The 9,772-nt window shown below is 54.9% G+C and overlaps 1 protein-coding gene across 1 annotated transcript; it reads left to right on the forward strand.

The window, feature by feature from the left end:
- The first annotated feature begins 434 nt into the window (after positions 1-434).
- On the forward strand, positions 435-3,294 carry HFE2 (hemochromatosis type 2 (juvenile)). The gene is given in 4 exon segments (XM_009708547.1): positions 435-528; positions 1,640-2,142; positions 2,669-3,070; positions 3,073-3,294. Coding segments are annotated over 4 exon segments (1,221 nt in total).
- The last annotated feature ends 6,478 nt before the right edge of the window (positions 3,295-9,772 follow it).

Here is a 9,772-nt window from a genome sequence, read left to right on the forward strand (position 1 = left end):
TCCCACGCTGCACCTGAGAGGTAGGATGGTTCGGGCCCTCTCCGCGCTCATCGGCTGCTGGCATCCCTGCGGCGAAGTCTCTCCGAGCCCCTGGAGCTCCCTGCTCCTCTCCAAGGGCAGCTGGGAAGCTTTAACTTTTTGACATGCTGAACTACACGGCGCAGCTGCCTGGGGATGGAAGATGAGAGCTGCAGTGGTTAAAAGCAGTTAAAAAAAAAAACCCCAAACCCTCCAGGATTTTGCTCAAAAAGCTTGCCTCCCTCCAAGAGGCATGTTTGGCAGCTGCCTGCCTGCTGGCAGCTCCGTACCTGCGGCAGCTCACGTTTGCTGGCACCTCTCGGATCCCATCTCTGCTTTCCTTCTAGGGGACCTGCTGCATGAAGCGGAGAGAAGCCAGCGGGTGAGCAACCCCTCCAGGCTCTGCATGGACTGGAATGGGGAAACCTGCCTGCAGTAAGAGCCCAGGGCAGCTGGAAAACCTCAGCTTCTTCCTCCGAGCTCTCTTCCTCCTCCTCTTCTGCAGGCATGGTAAGGAACCGCATGGGTAGAGCCATGCCAGAGCCACATCCCTGGCAAGGATACCCACGGGAGCAGCAGCCCCAGGGTGCAGGGAGGTACGAGGGTGGCAGAGCTCCTGGGAGGTGACCGGAGGATGCAGAAGAGCCTCTCATCGCAGCCATAAGGCTCAGGCAGTATCAGAGCGCCCAGCCCAGCCGGAGGGAAGGGCAGGCAGCATTCCCACCAGCATCGCCTGCCCCTACCAGGGCGGCCTCCGCGATGAGAGCATCCCCTGCAGCAGGCACTTTCTCTGGGAGAGCCCTGAAAAGCTCTGTTTTCTCCCCAGATAAGGCAGGGACAGCAGGGCACAGCCAAAGCCCAAGGTCTTGTAGCGAAAGGCACCAGCCATATCCATCGCTCGCTCCCTCGCTTCCCTTCCTGCATCCCAGATGCTCTGCTAGAGGGACGGACACCTGCATCCTCCAAAACCTAAATTCCCTTCCCAACACCTTGCCCGGCCCAGTTTGCGTTCATCCCCTGCAAGGGCAGCTATCCCTTAAAACCCCTCGGTTTAACGAGCGAAACGATCCCCGCTGGGGCGAGTCCGTGAGCTCTCCTGGAGCTGTGGCACATGGCACTGCCTTCTGCGGCACGGAGAAAGCGCGTCTGAGGGGCAGGAGGTCCTTGGTGCAGCCAAGCCTCTCCCAAAAGAGCGATTGCACGGCCTGGCCAAGGTTGGAATGGGAAGAAGGGGTTTCCCAGCTCAGAAATTCCTGATTGGCAAGCCCTGGGGTGAAAAATCTCAGTCTGAGCCACATCCCAGGGCCACCACGTCGATGCCCCAGGTCGGATCTCACATCCCAGTTGCTCCAGGACACCCCTTCGGCCCCGTCACTTCCCCCAGGCCGTCCTCTGCACCAGGCTCCAGCCTGTTTCTGTAGCAGGCAACCCTGGATTCCTTCCCCTCAGGCACCTCACTTAAAACTGGCCATGGAGTTTGTTAAAACAGGGGGATAAGCGCTTCCAGAAAGGGTCTCCATCATGAGATCTCTCGTGGGGCAGATGGTGGGAGGAGAAAAGGTTGCCCTTCCCCACGCCTACAGCTCTACCGGGATGCATCGAGCCATCCCGTCTCTCCCAGTTTCTTCCCAGTGCAAGATCCTGCGTTGCAACTCGGAGTACGTGGCTGCTACCCTCAACCTGCGCGGTTCCAACCGGAACGCGGCGTACTGCAACGCCCTCCGCTCCTACTCCCACTGCACCCGTAAGACGGCTCGCACGTGCCGGGGTAACCTGGCCTACCACTCCGCCGTCCACGGCATCGAGGACCTCATGATCCAGAACAACTGCTCCAAGGAAGGTCCCACATCACCACCCCGACCTCGGCCCCCAGCCCCCAACCATCAGGGCTTCGAGTCTCTCGATATCTGCAACTACGAGAAAAGTTTTCTCTACAAGCACGGCCAGCCCCCCAGCTACCAGCACTGTGCGGCTTTCGGGGACCCCCACATCCGCACTTTCCACGACGACTTCCACACTTGCCGAGTGGAGGGCTCCTGGCCTCTCTTGGACAATGACTACTTGTTTGTGCAAGCAACCAGCTCTCCGGTGATGAAGGGCTCCAACGCTACGGTCACTAGCAAGGTAACCCTCGGGTGTAGGGCTTGGCAGCAAACCCGTGCACCTCCGGCATGCGGCAACGGCTTGGGGTACTCCCTCCGCTCCCTAAAATGGCTGGGGAGGGCAGGAATAAGCTTCAGCTCAACCCAGATGGGATCAGGAATGAAAGTCTGCAGGAACAAGTGGGATGGAGGTCCTCCAGGGGACCAGAGAGACCTGCAAACGCTCCCGTTGCTGCCTGGGGATGGGTTACCGCGCGGTCCGTGGGTTACCTGCAAGCAACCTACCCGGGCTTGGCTCCGTCTCCGTTTTCAGTTGCTTACTTGGTATTAAAGAAAGAAGGAAACTAAGGAAGGAATTTGCTGTTTTCCCGAAAGGATTGCAGCAACGGGGGAGAGATGGTTTGGGGCAGAGAGGGATGCATCGGCGAGGCAGACGCGTGCAATCTGCCTCGCCCTCCCCTAGATAGCCGATCCCTGGGACAGGGACGTGGCCGCGACTCTCGTGCTCACCGAGCGAGATCAAACCCCCTCTGATCTGCTCTCCGCAGCTCACCATCATATTCAAGAACATGAAGGAATGCATCGACCAGAAGGTCTACCAGGCGGAGATAGACAACCTCCCGGCAGCCTTCGAGGACGGCTCGGTGAACGGGGGCGAGAGGCCAGGCGGGAGCAGTTTGGCTATCCGGGAGCGCAGCCCTGGGCGGCACGTGGAGATCCGCGCGGAATACATCGGTACCACCATCGCCATCCGTCAGGCCGGCCGGCAGCTCTCCTTCTCCATCCGGGCAGCTGAGGAGGTGGCACGCGCCTTCACGGAAGAGCAAGACCTGCAGCTCTGCGTGGGCGGTTGCCCCCGAAGCCAACGTATCTCCCGCAGCGAGTGCTGCCGTGGTCGTGGCCGTGCGGCGGCCGAGACGGCCCGGGCACTCTGCAAGGAGATGCTGCCCGTGGAGTGGAGGACGTCTACTTCCAGTCGTGTGTCTTCGATGTGGTGACCTCCGGCGATGCCAACTTCACCATGGCGGCTCACGGAGCTTTGGAAGACGCCAGGGTCTTCCTTCCCAACGCGGAGAAACTGCACATCTTCCAGGCTGGGGCAGGCTGCCCGCGCGTCTCTTCTTCCTCCTTCTTCCTCGCCTTGGGTCTTTGGGCTGTTTTGTTGCACTTTTAACTCTCGCTGGCGTTGCGTACAGAGCAGGGGACACATCCAGCCGGTCCCCAGGGGTAACCCGAGAGAGGTGCTGACTCGAGAGCCATGCCTTGCAGATCAAGAGAGACGCCTTACCTAGGATCGAGTGTCTCTGCGGCGATAACCAGAGACCCAGACCTTCGGAGAGGGGAGCGCTGGAGATGAAAGACGGTGAGACGCCGGTCTGCAGCCGCCGTTCTCGCACGTACGGCACCGACCGAACCCGGTTCCTCTCCCGAAGGCAGATCACAATTTATTTTTTTTTCCTGTGGGGTGCTGAAGCATTTCTTTTTTCTAAAGGCGAGGACATTGCAGTCGTATCAAAGAAAAAGAAACACAGGGAGTGAAGACACAGTTAGAAAACCTCTCTGCCCCGCAAAGCCGTTCCATAAACTTGCTTTATACCTTTCCTGCAGTGTTACTGCAGCAGACTTTTACTCAGGAACCCTACCGATTCAGAAATAACGGGCTCAAAGCCCAGATCCTAATTTTTAGCAGTCAAAAAAATGTTGTTTGGTGGATTTGGGGCCCCTTGACCAGCTGCTACCAAAGCAATGCGAGAGTGAAGCGAGGCACTAAGTTGACTATCAGAGCGTTGTGACCAAGGTTTGAGATTTTGGAGCTAGAAACCAACCATTTCGTACCCTATTCTCCTCTCTCGGGATCCGTAACGTGCTGATTTCCAGCGTCAGGAGCCGCAGAGTGTCAGGTCTCTGACATTTCAGGCCGCCGTTGCTATTTTTCCTTGTTGTCTCGGCACCTGTCTCGGACTCAGTATAGCCAGTTATGGACTTTGGACCAGCGTTGAGTTTCAGTGAGGAAAAATACCCCTTGGTATTCCTCTCCCTCGGGCCCAACTTTCTCTGTCACTGCCACAACCCCGTTCAAATCCAACCCAGGCTGTGGGTTTCGCTGGCAAAAGAGAATTAATAATGAAGACGCGGAGCTGGCAAAAAGCCATATGACCGCATCGCTGGGCAGGGGAACGACTAGCAGATGTACATAAATACAGAGGTGAGGCCAAATTAGATGTTTAATATATTTAAGAGGTTTTAAGTAAAGCAGCTAGAGTTCTATATGATAAGAAATATTTTCCGTATGCAAAGACTTCTTTTTTTTTTTTTAATAAAGAGGGCTCACATTAAAAACTTTGCTATTCCTGTCCCGTGGAGCTGTAAGAAGAGCCTTGCAAAGCCTCGCGGAGGCAGAGAATTAAGCTGGCAGACACGGGGTGGGGAAAGAGAATTGCAATCTAGGTACGGAGGATCCGTCGAGCTGTAAAGGGAGGTTTTACAATTCACGTTTCGGCATGCCTACGGTTTCTTTGGTCAGGATTTCTCTTTTCCCCCTCTGGTTCTTCTGCCGAAGGTACAAAAATACGGAAACGTTTCTTAGATACCTCAGCATATTTCCTCCTCCGGCGAGAACTCAAAGCACACGGTGACTTGCGTGAGAGTTCCTCTGTTTCTTGTACGGTGCTCTCGCTAATCCCCGAAGTTTTTGACATTAAAGGTGTCTATTTTTGAAGTCCTCATTTCCTGTCATCTGTCTCTTTATTTCTTTGGTCGGCAGCAGCAGGTGAAGATAATAATATCTCGCCTTCCACCCACTGCCCCTTTTACTCCGGAGCATTTTACGGTCTATATATACACACACACCGAACGAGGAGAGGAAGCCAGCCTGCCTTGCCGCTACGCTCCATCACTTTGGGGGGAGGTTGTGGGAGCGACATTCCCCGTAGGGTTAAAATCCTCGGGAGCCCTGAACTGGCCACGGGGTTCCCACCAGGGAAAGGGGCAACGAATTGGGCTCCAAGGGCTTTGATCCCATCGCAAAGAAGAGCAGATTTCCTGGGGTCGACGTGTGAAAGGTGGATTCAAGACCCCTCACACATCATCGTAGGATCATAGGATCATTTAGGTCATAAAGGACCTTTAAGATCATCGAGGCCGCTGCCAAGGGCACCACTAAACCATGTCCCTAAGCACCACACCATCCACCTGACAAACCCCAAAACCCATGAGAATCACAGAATATCTCGAGTTGGAAGGTCCAAAAGGACCGTTGAGTCCAACTCCCAGCTCCCCGCAGGACTACCTAATACTAAACCACACGACTAAGAGCGTCATCCAGATGCTCCCCGGAGAGAGGACTTTGGTCGGCACTCTCTGGAAGGGGTGAGCTGGACGGCCCTGAGCAACTCACGGGGGTCTGAAGCTGAGATTCTGGTTGGAGCAGGTATTGGGGAGTCACAGCACGTCACAAGGGCCACCATCTCCCTTCCAGGTGACGCAGATGCTTAAACCCGAGCCGCAGCATGGCTTGGATCCAGCAATGCACACGGCGTTGAACGGGTTTGCGTCTGTTCTCCAAATTGTTCGGTACTCTGCATCCTCAACTTCGGGATTGCAAAAGAAGCAAGACCTTTCAAAGACGCGCTCAAGTCTGTGAGTAGATGAGAGACCTTTCTACCCCTGACAGATTGCAGTCTGAAATAAAGAAGCGGAACGTAGGCGCGGATCCAAGCCCCACTGATGTCAACAAGAGTATCGCCATTGACGTCAGTAGGCTTTGGATCGAGCCCTTATATTTCCCAGCATATGTCACCTGCTAAAAAAGATACCAGCAACACTGGCCAGCGTTTTCAAAAGCGAGCCCGGTTTGGGCCGTTCTGTATCCAGATGCCCGAGCTGGGTGGCTGGAGCAAGGGAATTCCCAGTCTGGATCAGACCCGGGGTTTGCCGGGTTGTCAACAGCAGCCAGCACTGGGTCTCGCAGGAAGGTGTGAGAAGTCTGGGACAATCTGCTCCTCTTACACCCCGTCTCAGCCCAATTTCTAGTCGTTAAGAGAAACGTCAGAGCCTTGGGGCATGAGATGTAGTAGCCAAACCTGAATCTTCATTAGCAGCTGCTTCTGCCTCTCATAAACCAGTCCGATCGTCAGCGGTAGCCACGTTTGCCAGCTCCCGGTGCAGCGGTGAGGGCAGGCAGCTGTGTAAGTCGGAGGTGTCAAGCTTCTAACCTGCAAACCAAAGAACGAATCATAGAACGAATCGTAGAACCGGGACCAGAGCTGTCCCACATCAAAAAGGCAGCGCTGGTTTAAAAGCCGCCCGAATGTGCAGCTTTCCTCGGCGCGTTTCCTGCCAAATTCCGGCATGTTTTGTTCGCAAGATGTTAAGGCCAAAGGCGAGAACTTCCTCCACAAAGTTCAGGGTTAGATTCGGCCTCCTCGAGTTTGTAACGGCCAACATCTCAAGCAGCGTCACCGGCCGGGAACAGGAATGGGGACAGTGGCTGAAACGGGCACGTCTCGGTGTGGAGCGCTTCCTCACGTCCCTCCTCATTTGGCATGACAAATAATCGTCAACTACAGGAAAAAAAAGAAAAAAAAAGCTAAAAAAGGAAGAAGCTGCCAGCGGCATTTGGGCGGCAGACACACGGAACCCAGATCTCCGGAGGTCCAACCTCCCCTTGCCCGCGCGAAGCGGCAAACGGTTTTCAGCCTCTTACAGCCCTTCCTCCTCCTCCTTACCCACACACAAAGTAAAGATCAACGCTAATTCTCCCTTTTACAAAAGGACAAAACACAAGACATCGGCTCCCAGCAGCCAAATTTAAACGCAGGTTCACTCGCCTCCCCTTAAACCTTGTACCTAGGACTCGGGTGGGCTGAATGCAGCAGTATCCCCAGCCTGGCCCCCCTGTGATCCCACCACCCAGCCCGCAGGGGTGGATGGAGGGAACGCGCTCCTCTGCCGTTCCTGGCAGTGCCTCTAGATGTCCGCACAGCCCAAAAGATGGGCAGGGCCCTGGGGGGGCCAGCAGCCCCACAGCCCAGGGGATGGCCATCCCCACCCCAACCACCACCAAAACCTCCCCACAAGGTCCCGTCACCCCAGTTTTAGCCGCCCGACCTGGTTCTCCACATCACGGGGTCTCGATGTTCGGGGTGAGCATCTCCGGCGAGGATCCCCGTTGCGCACACGCACACGCTGGCAGCCTCCGAGTAGCTTTGGTTGCTGAAAAAGAAGAAAACTTCCTTATTTCTTTGCTCTCTCCAGCATCTGCAGAACCTGCTGGGGCCTTCCAAGGGACAAATGGGCGCAGCAGGGACGGAAGCTCAGGAAAACTTTTACTTTTTGCTACTTTTTCCTCCCTTCATAACAACCTATTTAAAACCTAAGTGAGGCCAAAGGCAAGGAGGACCGGTTTGGCAAAGAGATGAGCTGGATTTGTTCTTTTAGAAGAAGCAGCCTTGGCCAACAGGGCCGAGAGCAGTGGGTTCAGCTGGCCCTTGCCGCGCGCCGGGAGACCGGGAGAGGTCTCGCTCTCCCTGCCTGACGCAACCGAGTCTTCCTGCCCAGACCAGATGACAGGCACGGGACTTCCCAAACTCCGAATTCAAATTCCTCCTTGTTTATGGACAACTTGAGTTCAGGCTCTTGTCCCAGGCTGTTGACACTTAGCTCTGGTTTTCCCCTTTCTCTGTTGCAAAAAAACCCCAAAATCTGGCCAGAAAAGAAGTGAAGAAATCCCACCACGGCAAAGAACCATCTGTCAGGGAGAGCGTTGGCATCGCGTTCCTTGGGAGGAGCTGGAAATTTGGGGCTCTAGGGGAAATGTCCTCACGTCCCAGCCCTGAGAGGGACGTCTCCCCGTTCAGCGGGGACGAGGAGGGGGAAAAGGGGATCCCGATCCATGGTACGTGTGCCACAAAGCATTTAAAAACACTACGCAGCCCGCACAGCGCTACGAAGTGCGGGCAGCGGTGACACAAGCCATTGCTGTGGACAAAAAAAAAAAAGCTGATTTTGGAAATTCCTAACCGAGAGCTTTCTAACCCGTTTCTGGTAGATCCCTGACGAGTTGTCAAACACCAGCCCTGTTCATCCCAGCGGTGCTGTGCCCCCTCCACCACCTCAAGCCAGGCACCGCAAACCTTAACATCCTCACTAAAACTGCTCGGTTTTAATTTAGAAACGGAAGCGGAGACGCTCCCCTTGCTTCACTGCCTGCTTTCGAACCTAGAAATCTCCGGCAGCCCTTTTTTTGCTATCAAATCCCTGCCGTGGCCGTGGAAAAAGGTGAGCAGCGAGAAACCGAGCGTGGGACAAGCGATGGCTTTCCAGGAGCCACCCAAGCCCCACAGCTCCTCGTTTTTTTTCCAGCCGCACCCGATGCAATCAGCGGGGGATTTATTTATGACGTTCCCTGTACATAAACAACTTCACCAAAGGAAATGCCTTTTCCGCCCCAGGCTCCCGCTCTCAGGCACGCTCTGTCCCTTTGCTCCAGCCACTGCAAATCCCTTCGCGTCCTCCTCTTCCCCACCCCCCCGCCACCACTTCCCCAACTCGAATTTTCTGGAAACAACCATATATGGTGAAAAAAAAAAAAACAGAGTGATGCGGAATTCACGGACTCTTCACCCGACCAATATGATCAGAGAAAGCCAACTTTATTAAAAAGCCGTAGCCCTTAATATACTGATTGCACTTCCTAAACATGCGATAGCTCAGCTTATGAATGGTGCCTTGCATTGTCCACGCTCTCATCTGTTATACATGATTTGCTAAGCATTGCTGTCCATGCGGCTCAACTCCTCCCCACAACTCCTCCCCTATATCCTGCTTCATCTCGCTGAGCTCCTGTTTTTATGATTGCTCAAGCATATTTTGAACCACAACTGTCCTTGACGCGGAATTCTTGCATTCAGATAGTCACGCAGTCCATATTCGGTGTGTCTGGGTTGCTCACAATACGTCCCTTATCTTCCAGATATCCCACAACGGAGAAAACAACACGGAGAAGCTCCAGGGTTGCAGCTTCCAGCGGGAACCCACCACCTCTCCCAGCAATTCAGGGCTGGCAGCCAGGGCAAAGGACGAGAGGAGCGTGGCTTCTCCAGGCAACGAAGGGTAGCCACTCCCAATAACCTAAACCAAGGAGAAAAAAAAAAAAAGATGTTTTTTATCAGTATCAAGCTTTTATTACAGGCGGAATTGAGATGGGTGATGGGAATAAGGGCGGTTTCCAGCACGGCACGGAGCGTGGCACCAAAAAGTGTTGTGCTGCCCGGTTTCTGCCTTACCCAATTCCTTTGCCGTGACCCAGGCAGCAGCCCCGGCTCTCAGTGAGTCACCTCAGGGCCTGGTTTCTTGCTCAGCCCAACCCTGCAGCTTTTGAACCGGGTTATCCCCGGCGTATAACATCAGTCACGCCACTCTCCTCGCCATCCCTCGCCCCGGGCCACGCACGCCGGGAGAGGACAAGGCTGTGGCCGCTCTCCCCATCCATCCTCAGCAGCCGCTTTGCTTTTAATTAAGGGTGGGGGGATCCTCCAAGCACCGCGATCCCCGTGGGAAATAAGCTGAAAGGGGGGGGGGGCAATGCCTTAAAATAATTGTTTAGCTGGGGCAAAGAAATCCCCAAGCGCTGGTCTCTGCCCAGAAACCCA

This window comes from Cariama cristata, unplaced genomic scaffold (genome assembly GCF_000690535.1).
Source record: "Cariama cristata isolate BGI_N322 unplaced genomic scaffold, ASM69053v1 scaffold32379, whole genome shotgun sequence".
NCBI classification, from domain to species: Eukaryota; Metazoa; Chordata; class Aves; order Cariamiformes; family Cariamidae; genus Cariama; species Cariama cristata.